Source organism: Podarcis pityusensis (assembly GCF_964106645.2).
Source record: "Podarcis pityusensis genome assembly, chromosome: 7".
In the NCBI taxonomy this organism is placed as follows: domain Eukaryota; kingdom Metazoa; phylum Chordata; class Lepidosauria; order Squamata; family Lacertidae; genus Podarcis; species Podarcis pityusensis.
This window is the reverse complement of record NC_138031.1, coordinates 16,010,895-16,026,583: the sequence shown is the minus strand read 5'-3', so window position 1 is coordinate 16,026,583 and position 15,689 is coordinate 16,010,895. Positions and strand designations below refer to the sequence as shown.

Below are 15,689 nucleotides of genomic sequence, written 5' to 3'. Positions count from 1 at the left end.
GTAGACAACATTATGGCTATGTTCCCGTCCCACCGCCTCCTTCTAGATAGCCAGAACACCAACTTTTGGCAGCTTAGTTTCACTTTCCATGAATCTTGGCTCTGGTTTACAACAAGCTCTGGTTAGTTAAACGAACCCGCTTCATAAACCATGGTTTGCCGATGAATTGTTTGAAAGCTGGTCAGAATTAGTTTTATGCTGCTCTGCCAAAGTCCTCCACTTGGATACATGCAAGGAGAACAGGGTCAGAAGTGTGCTAGCTCAAGGTCCATGGCAGCTCCTTCCCAACTGTGTGTGTGTAACACTAAACCACGGTTTAGTGTTACATGCAAATATGACGGTTGTGATGGAAAAGGCAAGCACATGGTTTGGGGATGCTTCTCAGATGATGGAGGGTTTTTTCAAGGGTACAGCTAAGAAAGTAAAAGATATCTGTGACCAGATCTCTCAACATTCCCCCTCACTGGGGTCTCAGTTCAGATCAATTGCTTAAAAAAATACTCTGGAAGAACCAGTCGTGCATCCTCTGCATCAATTCTGTTTCTGGCACACTAATTCATTGGGCCTTGTCATCTACAAGCCATGTGGCAACTGGCAACCCAGTACTGATGGCTGGGGTCCAGCAGGTTCACTAGGGGCAATGCACTACCAAGCCTGGAGTTCTAGGACAAAGATACCACTTCCTCACATCCCCAAGACTTACCTCTTGGATTACCAGTGAACTCAACCACAAGGGAGGAATTTACTCTCTGCATGCTGCTATTCTAGAGAGCTGTCAGAGTCGTCACGCCCCCTTCCCAAAGCGCCTTGCTTTCCGGGCATTGAGACTGCTCCCCCTCAACTCAGTGCCTAGTGTGCACCATTCACACAGCCCTAAATCTTCCCCTTCAAGCACTTTGAACTTGAGCTCAGAAATTCGCAGAGTGTCGATGACTCTGGGTTAGCACTAGTGAGATATGATCCCGCCACAGTTTTAAAGCCAAGCAGTTTGGATCTTCCTATGAGTAAAATCTGTACTGGAAAGCCAGTATCTTAATGAAGGCATCAGTCTAAAGCAGGTATTGCACTGATTACTAGAACCGTAGAGTTGGGACGGACCACAGGATTCATATAGTCTAACCCCCTGCCCCACGTGAAGCTCAAACCCATGACCCTGATATTAAGAGTCTCATGCTTTACCCACTGAGCTATCTTCTTGAGCCGAGCAACAAGAATCTCTTGGAGCCCAGTGTGTTGCATGTATCGATGAAGGATAACGTCTTTCCATCTGAATATTGAGGCAAACAGACCTGACTCACACCTACCAGACTGTAACACACACAGATCAGAATGCATTGATGCTACAGACTTCACACTTCTCCAACGCAGTTCTCTGCTGAAGAAAGTCCCCAAAAATGAGCATGCAGAAATAAGTTTTAAATGTGTGTGTCTCAACCCATGCCTTTCTAAACTTAACAAAACAAAACAAAAACCAGTGATTAATGCCAAAATGGTCAAAACATAATCATGAAATGAACACATGCAAGAATGAAATGGGTCAGAAATAGATTAATTGCCCCAACCCTGCTTTTATGTGTTTCCCAAACTCAAAACTCCCTAGTGGAAATTGAGGGATAGTTCAATTGGGAGAGCATGAGACCTAGGTAATTTCAGGGCTGTGGGTTCAAGCCCCACATGAAGCAAAATATTCCTGCATTGCAGGGGGTTGGACTAAATGATCCTCATGGTCCTTCCAACTCTATGATCAATGATCTACTATATTATCTGTTCTGCACAGTCACACACAATCCCAATATCTTCAACAAATTGTGTAAATATACAGGAGCAACACTGGGGTCGAATACATACTGAAATATCACCACCTTCTTATATAACTGCAGCATGAACACAACGCAGCTATTGTGTTAACTGTTTTTACTAGGCACGAGAGATCCTTTACAACCAATATATTGGATGCAACAGTTTCCACCTGCAATCACTTAAAGTGGGGTCTAATGTACCCCCCAATACCTCTCGCACACAATGAGTCAGAGGCTGAAACATCACAGAACAGCTGGATCCTTTATTAAGCAGAGAATACATGAAGTGTCACTTGGTTAGGTGGGCTTCCTCCAAGATGGGGCCTTTCCAGCTGTTTTGTACTCTAGCTCCCACCGCAACCAGCACAGGGATAAAGCGAATAGGAGTCAACTAGGACCCGGAGCACAATAGGTTGGGAAATGTTGGATTAGGAGGAGAAGTTTTACATAATTGTTTGAGTCTATCTTTATGATTACCCCGAATCCGTAGGCGGGTTAAAAGCCGAACACATGATTTCCATCCCTCTAACGTTTGCCTCCAAGCTCTAATGTGCTGCTCAAATACCATATGGACAGAAAAGGCCCAGATCTGTTCCAAATGTTTAAAGAGCAGCCAGCTCTGTACAAAGGAAGCGTTGGGGGTGGAGAGAAAGCGGTTTGCATGCAATAGCCAAACTACTATGATTGCTAAGCAAGCAACCCTGAGGGGTCCCCAATGAGGTCTTCCTCCCAGCTGATTTATGAGACATTCACAACTCTTAAAAAAAAAAGAAAAACCTGAAAAAGGAGAAACATTAAATGCTTCCTATCCCTTTTGTAAAAGAAAAAAAAAACATCCTGCCACTAGTAAATCTTGACATCTGTGCAGCGTGCACAGCTGTACTGACTTCTTGAAATGTTCTTTAGAAAATTCAGGCCAAACGTAGAGCGATATGGGAGATCTGGGTACCTGTCTTCTCTCTCTCTCTCTCTCTCTCTCTCTCTCTCTCTCTCTCTCTCACACACACACACACACACACACACGCACACAAAACAAGGAAAGTAGCAGCATGTTTTTTGGGGGGATGATTAAATAGGGGTGGTGGAAGCATGTGAAAGGTTAAACCCCTCTCTCAATATGAAGCCCTCACAATCTTTGCTTGTGAATACAGGCAACTCCTCCTTTAAGCATGTTCAGTATGTGCACAACCACGCACAACCGCATCACGCCAAACTCGGAAGTGATCCAAAAACATCACAAAAAGGGGTGGTGCAGGGGTGCGACGGGGTGTTTGCAGGCTTTTCCAATGGTGTTTCACATATATACAATTTTACTTAAATGTGTGGTGCCTCGGAACATAACCCCCACGTAAATGGGGGACTGCCTGTAAAAGAAAGATGAAGGGGGGCGATTCCATGACTGATCTCTAGTGTCACTTCTAGGTTGGACCCTCTGCTACTTTAATTGCCTGTAAAGGTAGAGGGACCCCTGACCACTAGGTCCAGTCGTGACCAACTCTGGGGTTGCGGCTCTCATCTCACTGTATAGGCTGAGGGAGCCGGCATTTGTCCACAGACAGCTTCCGGGTCATGTGGCCAGCATTACTAAGCTGCTTCTGGTGAACCAGAGCAGCACACGGAAATGCCGTTTACCTTCCCACCGGAATGGTACCTATTTATCTACTTGCACTTGATGTGCTTTCGAACTGCTAGGTTGGCAGGAGCAGGGACCGAACGGGAGTTCACCCTGTCGCGGGGATTTGAACCGCCGACCTTCTAATCGGCAAGTCCTAAGCTCTGTGGTTTAACCCACAGCGCCACCCAGGGGCTGATATATGCAGGGTTCCACACATTTTGGTTGGAGTTGGTGTCACCCAATCAAGATTGTGCATTAGTCAAGACACCACCCATCTCCTGAGAGCATGGCATAAAAAATGTAAAGGTATTCTAACAAGGCTCTCATCTCCTGAGACTCACACCCACAGGAAAACAAGAAGTAATCTTATGCCACTGGTCTATCTAATCCAACACTGTCTGCTGTATGTGCCAGGATCCCTCTTAGACAGAGAAGATCCGTCATCCCCCCAACCTACCTGCTAGGTGATCCTATCTTAATTTGGCACTTCCAGAGTGGTAAATTGTGGTGGCAGTGTACAAATTTGCCACCCTTATCATTCTGCCACCTGGAGCAAAGCTCTCACTGCGACTAGAAGTGAGAAAATGGATTCAAAGCACTGTAGGAAACAGTCAGTGTCGTTATCGTTTAAAGAGACCCTGTTATATCAAAGCACTTGTGAAACTCCTCTAAATTTCACAAGCGGTTTGACATGCAAAGGAAGGCAGTCATTCGTAACACACAAAAACCCATCGCTGGAGCTAGCTGAGTGGTTCTGTGGATTGTGGTCAGAGAGGGGGTTTCCAGAAATGCAATCTAAAAGAGGGTTGAGTTGCATTTTTAAACATCTAGTTGCTCATCAGGAGCACCAATATTTCTGGCCAACTTACTGATTCTATCTATTGAGTGATGCTCTTTATTAACAATTAAAATCGGCCTGATTATTAGGTACACATCTGCCAAATGCAAAAAATGAAGCAAAGCCATTTCCTTAAAAACGAAAAGGAGGGAACCTCAGAGAGCTGCTATAGCATTAACTGCTATAGTTATTATATAGCAGAAAACATAACCTAACCACAAGAAATGCTGTTTTCCACACACTGCTCTTTAAAACTCTTTAACTTTGAATATATCCAAGAGGTGGCCTGTCAATGATAAATTTTGCTCCTGCCTAAAGCCACACGTCTATGATTTTATGACACTCCATGAGGGACTTCTTAGAGCTGGAAGTTCTCAGGATTGTTTTCCTGTCCTTTTACTTATATAGCTTTCCTATTTTCCACAGACTCTCCTCTCGTTGGATGCTTACCAATGTGCAGATTAAACCATCAGCTTCAAACACACACAATTCAGCCAAAGGTTAGCCTTTCTATGGCTTTTGCTGTAATGCAAATTGTAAGGAAATTGTGGCCCTCCAGATGTTCATGGCCTCCAACTATCCAATGACCAAGGAGGATGGAGTGTAGCAACATCTGGAGAGCAACAGGCTCCCCCAACTCTGAGCTCAGGGCCATGCTATTTACGGAAGAGGAACTATACTAACCTCAGAGCTAAAGGGACCATATCTGTGGCCAGCGATATCTGGTTGCTCAGAGTAGAACGCATAAGCGTAAGGCCTGAAAAGAAAAGAAAAATGTTTTTAAAAACCAGAAGCTTTCTTATTGGGTATTATAGGAGCGGACCTATCAAAATCACAAAAGAACTTGTTTATGTATGCAACAACGGCCACACAGACCTTACTAGCACAACATTAGGAAGAAGAAGGTGTCCCATCAAAATAAGATTGGCAAGTTAAATTGATGGAATATGCTGAAATGGCAAAATTGACTATGAAACTAAGCGGAAGAGACAGCAACGAATTTAAGGAAGAATGGAAGATGTTTATTGCATATTTACAGAAGCAATGTACACAGGTTAATACATTCGCAGGGTTTTAAGATTACTTGTAATTTTATTATGAATGGATAATAGGGATTTATATAGGTTAAAATTTAACAATAGACATGCAGTATGTTGATAACAGAACCAAGGAAGGGATTAGAGGGAAGTCAATTTGTTTTTGTATTGTTGTTGTTGTTTTTATTTTTGTTATTTTTGGAAAATCAATAAAATGTTATTAAAAGAAAAGAAAATTGTTGTCTGAACAGTTTTCCCTTAGCAGGTTAGCTCACACCAACCCTTTCAAACAAAGCTTGCCTTCAGAAGGAGAGAAACAAGAGGACTGCAACTCTGTTGCAAGTTTTCCACAGTCCGATTAAGCCCTTCGTTGTACCGCAACTTCATTAAAAATATTAGAAGGGATGCTGAGAGGTGCTGAGCAAAGACTCAGGAAGAAACATTCCACAGTTGTGTAACGGAGGTCAGGAGAAAGGGACAACAATAATAACAGCTAAAGATTGTGCCCGCTGGCAGGGTCTAGAGCTGTGTGTACTCAGCGACACAATTAAAAATCTTGACATCAGCCCAAATTGCAGGGTGCAACACTCATTAAGCCACATTAGATGAAACAGCATTTCAAACACACAGACACTCTGTGCCAACCGACCCTAGCCCATGTCATTAATAACAAGAGCGTCCACGTCCACAATAACAGGGCATTCACGTCATGAGCTGGTCAACAAGGAGCAGGATAGTGGATCAAAGCTTGCGATCTACAGAGAATATTGGCAACGCTGGCATTCAGCCACACTTAGAAGGGAAAAGAAAATATGACTTACCTTTCATTGTCTGGCAGGGTTAGCCATTGCAGGATTGTTAATATTCTGCGCTCGTGAGGGATCATACTAGAACAGAACAGAGCAAACTGAGTAAGAAACAGCTGCACAATTTTATTTTATTTTTTGGCCCGTATTCACACGCAATACCGTCACAAAGCATGGGTGTGCTATGCTTGAGTTCTATACTGTGGTTCATGTTGAGAGCACGTAGACACTGCTGCTAATAACCATGGCTAGGGTTCTCCCGTAACAAAGCCTGTTAAATGATAGAATAGGCTTACCGTTGCTTAGGGGGTGGCTCCCATTTGCTGCCCAGTGCAGCTTGGGACTGAGAACTGGGGAAGGAGGGGTCCATGCGGTTAGTCAGAGGAGGCTTGGCCTCTTCGTCCAGCCACATGAATCTGGGCCACACTCTTGGCCAATCAGGAGGGAGCTGGGGGGGTCTAGGCAAAGGGCAGAGGCCAGGGCAGTAAAAGGGAGTGGTGCCCAGTGCCCAGCACGTACCTGATTGTCGGTGGGTCACCTGCCCTCCCACCCATGTTATCATGTGCATGTGTTTCAGCCCAAAGGTGAGTGAGCTGAGGTGGTATGGACCTTACTACGAATTACTTGGTCACCCTATTGAGAGCCAAGGAGCAGGGCCATCTTTACCCGGGGGTGCAAGGGGTGCGGGGCACCCGGGCGCCAAATTCAAGGCAGACACCGCTGAAGAGCAAGGCAGACACCGCTGAAGCCGCCTAATCTCTTAACTATCTACCTGTTATGAAATAAAAAATTAATAATAATAATAATAATTTATTATTTCTACGCCACCCATCTGGCTGGGTTTCCCTAGCCACTCTGGGCAGCTTCCAACAAAGACCAAAAATACACATAATTTTGATCAAGCTAGAAAAACAAAATACATATATACCTAGATTTTACTAAAGTGTATACCTACTGTTTCACTAAAGGACTTTCAACTTTGTGCGCTCATTTACCAAAGACATGCCACACCAGCGGCAGCACTTGTCATTCACAAAGGGCGTGCTGGGCGGATCTTTGCACCCCGGTGGCACATATGCCAAAGACAGCACTGCCAGGGAGGAATATTTCCTGCAGACAAATGAGCCCTTCTACAGCTTTTTGCCTGCCTCAGAGCAAACGTCAAGACTTGGGCAATTAAGGCAGCCTTTTAACAGCTGGGTACCCCGTTAAATGGGTCCTGGAAGGGGTAGAACTGTCTGGGTGCCCACACCAAGGCCAATGGGCCATAGCACCAGACAACACTGTCAGGGATGCCCCTCTTGATCCATGCCTAGGGTTAGTCGTCATGCCAGGTCCAACTCACCCTGGGTGCAACCAGCAGGCAGGCTAGTTGAGGGCAGATGCTTACCCAATGCCTTATGCCAAACTGGCTTACACCTGTCATCAATAAAGTTGCATCCTAATTTAACCCATCCAATGGTCTCCTGTGTCGTATTTACACTGCCACATCCCCACCAGCCAGCAGTGCACCTTATGCGCCTGGGCCATGTAGATGGGGAACCTGCAGCTCTCCAGATGTTGCTGGGACTCTCAATTCCCATCAGCCTTAGCCAGCATGACCAATGGTCAGGGCTGAAGGCAGCTGTAGCTCAGTAAATGCCTGGAGGACCCCAGGCTCCCCTGCCTATGTTAAAACCACCTAGGAAGCATTAAGCTAGAAACAGACATTTGCTGTTAATGTTAAAATAATAAATGTGACTTTCCCATCTGTTCTGACCCAAGGCAATTTCAACAGGTTCCTTTCATCCCACTTTCATGCTATTCTGTACACCAAGTTGCTAAGGAAATAACTTTTGGTGTTATCGTAGGTGGGTTTAGTCCCACAGATAGAGCCTCCACCATCTACTCCAGTTTACCAGTAATTTCTGGAGTGTCAATGGTGTAAAGCAGGGGTAGGCAACAGGTTTTCCAGATATGGTGGGCTACATTGTCCATAATGCCTGACCACTGCAGTGCAACATCTGGAAGGCCACACAGATTGCATTCCCCTCCTCACTTCATTTTTTACTTTATCTTTATAGTGTATCCTCTACATTGGCTCTTAGTTAATAGTTACTTATACAGTGCTTTTCCAAAACACTTCATCACATGTATCAGTGGTGGGCAAATTGGAAAACAGAGGTTGCCTGAATTGAAAGCTCTCAAGAGATGAAGCCAGGGACATTTTTCAGCCCGATTCTATCCTTCCTTGAAAATTAAGACCTGTCGATTTCTATGGCATTTGCTTCCCAGTTCTTGTTAATTGTGGTTACGTTACCAGTTCTGTCTTGTGCGGGTATACTTACGTAGACCAAAAGAATGAACCAGCTCTCACCCCTTGCTTGGCAGCCGTAATCCATATCTAATTAGGAAAATATAAGGCGATTACAAAGAGCGGCAGACCGTCGGCTACATGACGGTACATTTATTAAAAGAAAATGTCATAAATAAAACCTCCCCCGACCCTCAGCCCCAAACATTGGCTTCCAGTTCTACAGATTAGAATTTGAGCATTTGCATCCAACCGGGCTAGCAGCAGAAATCTGAATAGTTTCCTTGATTAACAGGTTAGAGAATCAGTGTCATGGTTATTTAATAACTGAAAAAAATTAAAAGAACAGAGCTAAAATCCTGATTGTGCAAGCTGGTGCCTTTTTCCAGATGCTGAAAATTTCAGTCTCTGAAGTCACCAGTATGATGTTCACACACACACACACACACACACACACACACACACACAAAAACATCTGAAGTACAATGTCAGCTTCCAGCCTCACAACAGCAAGCCGGTTGCATATGTGAGTATTCACTGTCATGCAAAGAATTCAGCTTTTAACACAGGTTGCGCAAGTTAAGATCACCACACAGGCTGAGGACCACCACATGAAGGCTCTACACTATCTTCAAACACTGTACACCCCTTAACACCCACATGCCACCTACGCAGGAATGAAAAAACATAAGAGGAAAAAATATATCTTGCAGTGGAACAAAATTATAGGACAGAGGTGTGGTACTGGGCTGCGCACAATGGTTGAGACTATCATCAACCATTTATCCTCCGTGATCTACCCATTAGCAGTTGCTGCCCGGTTAAACCCCGAGCTTGCAATTCTAAGTTAGAAGGTTCAGCTTCAAAGCATCTTAAGGAACCCCTCTTGGGAGCCTGGCAAAAAACACAGCACCTCCAGCCACAGCCAGTACAGTGGTACTTAATTCGTTCTGGAGGTCCATTCTTAACCTGAAACTGTTCTTAACCTGAGGTTAGCTAATGGGGCCTCCTGCTGCTGCTGTGCCACCGCCACGCGATTTCTGTTCTCATCCTGAAACAAAGTTCTTAACCCAAGGTACTATTTCTGGGTTAGCAGAGTCTGTAACCTGAAGCGTCTGTAACCTGCAGTGTCTGTAGCTCGAGGTACCACTGTATTTTGCTGCTGAAGGCCAAGGATACAATGACTCCCCATCCCACATATGCAACCCAATCAGAATTGCGGTTGAATCTTTTCTGCTGCCTGACTTTTGCCTAACAGTAGGGCTGGGCCATGGGAGCAATCAGAGACTCAATAGGAGTTCAATGTCATCTCTGGGAACACTGCACAAGAAAAATGCTTCCTTTTGCCTTATTGCCTGTAGGAGCACCATGTTCCTTTTGGACACTGTACTAACAAGAGCCATAGATCAATCTCCCCGGGTGAACGGGTCCCTTGCACTTGCTTTCACTTTTTGAAAGTGTAAAACACCTTTCTGATGTTCCTAATAAGGCTCTGTTTACACGAGCAGGATACTGCCATGGTGGTGTCTTAAATTATTCAAAAAGCTTTTGACCCATAACACTCTTGGCGTTGCCAGGTGGAATTGGCAATAGAAGGGTTGTAACCAGCTGGAACAAGTTCTATTGTTAAGTGTTAAAATGAAGGAGGGTGGAGACTGCATTTTATAGCTACAGAAACACACTGCCACAGGGATACAGTCATACCTTGGGTTACAGAGACTTCAGGTTGCGTATTTTCTGGTTGTGGACCACCGAAACCCAGATGTACTGGGACAGGTTACTTCCGGGTTTCGGCAGACGTGCATGCGCAGAAGCATTAAATCGCGCTTTGCGCACGCGCAGAAGTGCCGAATCACAACCTGCACAGACGCGCCGCTGCGGGTTGCGGACGCTGCGGGTTGCAAACGTGCATCCCGCACAGATCACGTTTACAACCCAAGCGTCCACTGTATTTCTAAAAATAATTAAAGAGAATTTAAACCAAATTTTAAACCAGAGTATCATTATGATGGGCATCCCAGTCTTTTGCTAAAGCTATATTTAGCAGTGAAGGGACGTGGGTGGCACTGTGGGTTAAACCACAGAGCCTAGGGCATGTTGATCAGAAGGTCGGCGGTTCAAATCCCCACAACGGGGTGAGCTCCCGTTGCTCGGTCCCTGCTCCTGCCCACCTAGCAGTTCGAAAGCACGTCAAAGTGCAAGTAGATAAATACCGGTAGGTACCGCTCTGGCGGGAAGGTGAACGGCGTTTCCCTGTGCTGCTCTGGTTCACCAGAAGCGGCTTAGTCATGCTGGCCACATGACCTGGAAGCTGTACGTAGGCTCCCTCGTCCAATAAAGCGAGATGAGCACCGCAACCCCAGAGTCGTCCATACTGGACCTAATGGTCAGGGGCCCCTTTACCTTTACCTTTATATTTAGCAGTATCAGAACCAATTTTCAGCAAGGACTTCCCTTAATAGGCTTTTCTGCATAACCAATCTAGCAACCCTGATCCGGCTAGAAGTTAGCCATGACAAAGTCTCACTCAAAACCAATAGAGTAAAAGTGACATTATCCCCGACTCCCACTGAAGCCGAGTCATGACTAATTTTTGATATAGCTGGCCCCAATTGTGCCAACATAAAAGCCAGAAGATTTAATACCACACACACACACAAAATGTCCATTATTTTTATTGATTCACTTTCGCTAAGGCAAACAAAACAGAAACTTACCGGCTGACCTCCCCACCACCTGTGATTGAATTTTTCTCGGCCTCTGAGGCTGAAAGCAGCATCAAATACAGGATCGTACATTGAATTGCCAATGATTCCATGGGATTCAGGATAGAGGCCCTTTGTGTTGGAAATGTTGAAAAATAAAACAGATTATTAACTATTCAATATGACCTTATAATGGGGGGGGGGGGGGAATAGCAGTTTCAGTGGAAATCATAGTGCGTGGGAAGACTTCTATTTTTCTGTTGAAGTGCTAAAAACTGGTCTTCCAAGTTAAGGCCTCCATCTCGCTATGCTAATCTGCTGACTAATCTTGTGCAATACAGTACAATCACATCTTACATGGGGGTTATATTTCTGAGGATTACACATTTATGCAAAATGTATATACTCAAATAGCCCAGTGCGAGCATCCCTAGCCTTCCAGTGCTGGTACACCAAGGGGGCCTTGCCTCCCAAGCAAGGCAGAGAACTTAAAAGCTCTTTTCTGTTGGGTTTCCCCAACACTAGTGCTTTCCTCATCACTGATTATGTGGGTATACACCAGTGTAAGCAACACATGAATCAGGACACGGCCCAAGAGTTAAGAAAGAGCAGGAGAGATAATGCAGTTAATGGTTACTTGATTGCTGCCCTAACAAAGTCCAAATCTAGTTATATGCAATATTGCCAGCTGTATCCCTAATCACTAACTGACTTCCAGCCAGTCTAGAATGGAAGTCTTGTAATACCATCTGAAGTTGGCAGTGGATCCCTCCAACCCTTTCCCCCCATGTGCAAAAGAGTAATGGAGTGGGGTAAGCTGTGAATCCTGAACAAGGATGCTTTAGAGGCAAGTTTAACCTCATGTCATGCCTCCTCCACAGTCATAATCTTGCCTCCAGAATACTATTAACTAAAATGCTCCCCTTTAAAAGAAATGGGTGCCTTTAACAATTCATGGCTCAACCGTAGACTTCCATTTCCAGACTCACAGTTTTTCAGAACCCAGTTCCTCCAGACCCCATTTTACACCTCCCCTTCCCTAGTATGGAAGACAGCCTGCTACTCATAGCAAACTCTACTGAACATTTAAGCATAGCTGTAGTTGAGAAGTAGCCTGGCCTTGCCCCCCACCCCCACCCCAAAATGGAGCAAAGAGTGGAGTTTTGGTTCGGAGTCCAAGGTGATTCCTGAAGTTGCTTCTCCAGACAATAAGATTAGTTACTCTAATCTCTTTACTCTCAGTGATCCAAAGGACTGAAATCAAACAGATCCTGGAAGTTGACAGAGAGCTGGAGTGTTGTTTTTTTTCAGTGTGTGTGTGTGAAATTTCTCTTTTTAAATTTAGCAACAACTATGGCGGGTACCAATGAGTCCAAGTATGTAGAAGGGCATGAACCCAATTCACTTCCAAACTGATAGCAAATACGGATGGTCAAATGCCTGCTAGAGGGGAGGATAGCTCAAGTCAAAACTTTTTTATACTCTCACAAAGCTCAACAGGTTAAATACCAGCTTCTCACCTAAGCCCTTCCATGGTCTTTTTCACATGACACAGGTATATGCAAATTTGCCCTTCGGCTCAGTGACCATTCCCTTCCCCGCATCAAAGCAGGACAACAACATATCTCAGAGGCTTTCCTCATCACCAACCACCACTCATTTGATATCTACAGAAAAGCAGGAGGTTTCCTATATACTCATAAAACCAGCAGCAAAACTTACCGTCGCCAGGGTATACAAGTTAGGGAAGGTTTTTGTAGGGTAGACAGGCCTCATATATGGCGCATGTGTTCCACAGGACCCTGAAAATGAAGTTTGTGGTGTGGTTTTAATATAGATCGGTGCTGTGATGTTTACATACAGCAGATGCCATTCAAGTCAATCATGAAACATGGTGTTTCGCTGCGCTAACTGTGCAATCCTGTACATGCTTATCATAATAATATTAATTTATTATTTATACCCCGTCCATCTGGCTGGGCTTCCCCAGCCATTCTGGGTGGCTTCCAACAAAATATTAAAATACAGCAATGCATCAAACATTAAAAGCTTCCCTAAACAGGGCTGCCTTCAGATGTCTTCTAAAAGTCTGGTAGTTGTTGTTCTCTTTGACATCTGATGGGAGGGTGTTCCACAGGGAGGGTGCCACTACCTAGAAGGCCCTCAGCCTGGTTCCCTGTAACTTGGCTTCTTGCAGCAAGGGAACCGCCAGAAGGCCCTCGGCACTGGATCTCAGTGTCCGGGTAGAATGATGGGGGTGAAGACTCTCCTTCAGATATACTGGACTGAGGCCATTTAGGGCTTTAAAGGTCAGCACCAACACTTTGAATTGTGCTTGGAAACGTACTGGGAGCCAATGTAGGTCTTTCAAGGCCGGTGTTATGTGGTCTCGGCAACCGCTCCCCGTCACCAGTCTCCAGTCTCCAGCTTATCTCGGTTCAGTAGGGCTTACTAAATACATTTTAAATTGCAGTTTAGGAAGGGCCAAAGACAAAAAAGGGCTTTTGTCCCAATAAAGCACATGCACTTACTTAGTTTTTCAATGTTGCGCATCACTTTGTCGCCTTTCTTCATGTACGATGCACGGAAGCCATCGACCGAAAAGATAATCAATGGGGGGCGAACGAAACTGTGGGAGGCAAAGCATGTTACTAATGAACTTAAAAGCTGGAGTAAAGATGTGGCAAAACAAACTGGGAAAGAAAGCCTCTTCTCTGTGGTTTCAGGACAACTTCACTTGGTGTCAAAGTGACCTAGGACAACTTTTATGCCTGAGCAGAGCCAAAAATCCCAGGCACACATGCCCTTCACTCATTTGAGTTATATAAATAAATAAGGCATCATCTTATAAGTATTTTTTAAATTTATTTGTTACCTTTATGCTTCCATGCAGATAAGTTATCTTTCGTTAAAAATCCACAGGGAAACTTAGTCCCATTGCCATCAGAAAATGGTGTCATTATAAGTTTGTAATATATGGGTAGTATTCACTGCTGGTCCTACTCAGAGCCAACACATTGAGGTTAATAAACAGGACTTAGGTTCATTATTTTTATTTATTAAATTTATATACTGTCCTTCACCTGAAGATCACAGGGCAGTTTTACAGTGTAAAACAGTAATTTCAGAGGGTCTACTTCAAGTAGGACTTAGTTGAATACAACCCTATATTTTGATATTTTTACATTTCTCTTGGGAAGACAGGCAAACTAATGCCAGTGTACTGGAAGAAGCAAAGATCACCAGTGTTGAAGCAATGATTCTTCAACATCAGCTTCATTGGACTGGTCATGTTGTTTGGATGCCTGATTATCGTCTTCCAAAGCAACTACTATACTCTATTCCAAACTTAAAAATGGAAAGCGTAATGCTGGTAGTCAACAAAAGAGGTTTAAAGACTCTCTCAAGGCAAATCTTAAAAAATGTAGTATAAACACCGACAACTGGGAAGCACTGGCCTGCAAGTGCTCCAATTGGAGAGCAGCCTTTACCAAAGGTGCCATGGGCTTTGAAGACACTCGAACTCAGGACGAAAGGAAGAAACATGCTAAGAGGAAGGCACGCTTGGCAAACCCTCACCGTGATCAACTCCCATCCGGAACCCAATGTCCCCACTGTGGAAGGATGTGTGGATCCAGAATTGGCCTCCACAGTCACTTACAGACTCATTGTTAAGACCATGTTAATGGAAGACAATCTTACACGGCTGCGAGTGATTGCCAAAAAAGAAGAACAACAAGAAGATTTTGATGTAAAGGCATGGAGAGAGATCCAGTGCAATGTTAGCACCATGTTGTGCAAGAGTCTGTGCTGTTGCACAAGTAGTAGCAGCAGCACAAAGCTAAATCGACAAAGAGTATAATAGTAGCTGCTGCACTATGGGCTGAACAATGCATTCTGCAAGCGAAAGACATCCATTTGATTTGGCTATTGTATATAATCGTAAATAAGTGCTCTCACTAGCAGAATGGCTGTTCTGCAAATGGTCTGCCGCAACTGGATATCGTCCAGAAAATGTATACGGTATGATGGTTCTCCTTTCTTTAGATGCTTGCAACAAGCCTCAGTTTTCACAACAGGACACAAAAACGAACCGCTTAGTTGATCTGACCACCAGTGGCAGCCAACACTTAATAGATCTCCTATACATGATAAAATAAGCACATAAAACAAAGCACTTACTTTGCTGGGCATTCTGGCGTCCGTGTATCCTCACATTCATCCGCAACCCAGTGAGTCTCTCCTAAAGAGGGATGATAATAAAAACCATTTTGTACACGCCCTATACAGTTGCAAGTTCCATTTACAGCAAAGGTGACGGCAGGCAACTGGATCCTATATGTTTCTGCAGGAGTCAGTCCTACTGATTACCAGGGCTTGTTCTCGAGTAAAGAGCACACCGGATTGAAGCTGCACTGCCTTGTTTGTTTTCATGAATCCTTGAATGATCATAGCCAATCTTAGAATCTTTTATTGTATACAGATGTGTAGGGTGCAGGTTTGCCAAAATGTGTGTGTGTTTTAACTCAACACTTCTTTCTGGCTGCATGTTCATTGTCCAGTGTGTGCTCACTGCAGCTTTGGATGCCTAACCTC

The 15,689-nt window shown here is 44.4% G+C and overlaps 1 protein-coding gene across 4 annotated transcripts in view; it reads right to left on the bottom strand.

Moving 5' to 3' along the window:
• The window catches only part of ENPP2 (ectonucleotide pyrophosphatase/phosphodiesterase 2), a 90,705-nt gene that overhangs the window by 30,251 nt on the left and 44,765 nt on the right, over positions 1-15,689 (bottom strand). For all 4 annotated transcript variants that reach the window (XM_081012549.1, XM_081012548.1, XM_081012551.1 and 1 more), the window contains 7 exons: positions 15,276-15,336; positions 13,625-13,722; positions 12,816-12,895; positions 11,106-11,225; positions 8,423-8,478; positions 6,111-6,176; positions 4,937-5,009 (listed from right to left, as the gene is read on the bottom strand). In XM_081012549.1, the coding sequence (XP_080868675.1) occupies positions 4,937-5,009; positions 6,111-6,176; positions 8,423-8,478; positions 11,106-11,225; positions 12,816-12,895; positions 13,625-13,722; positions 15,276-15,336 (554 nt within the window). The remainder of the gene's footprint in view (positions 1-4,936; positions 5,010-6,110; positions 6,177-8,422; positions 8,479-11,105; positions 11,226-12,815; positions 12,896-13,624; positions 13,723-15,275; positions 15,337-15,689) is intronic.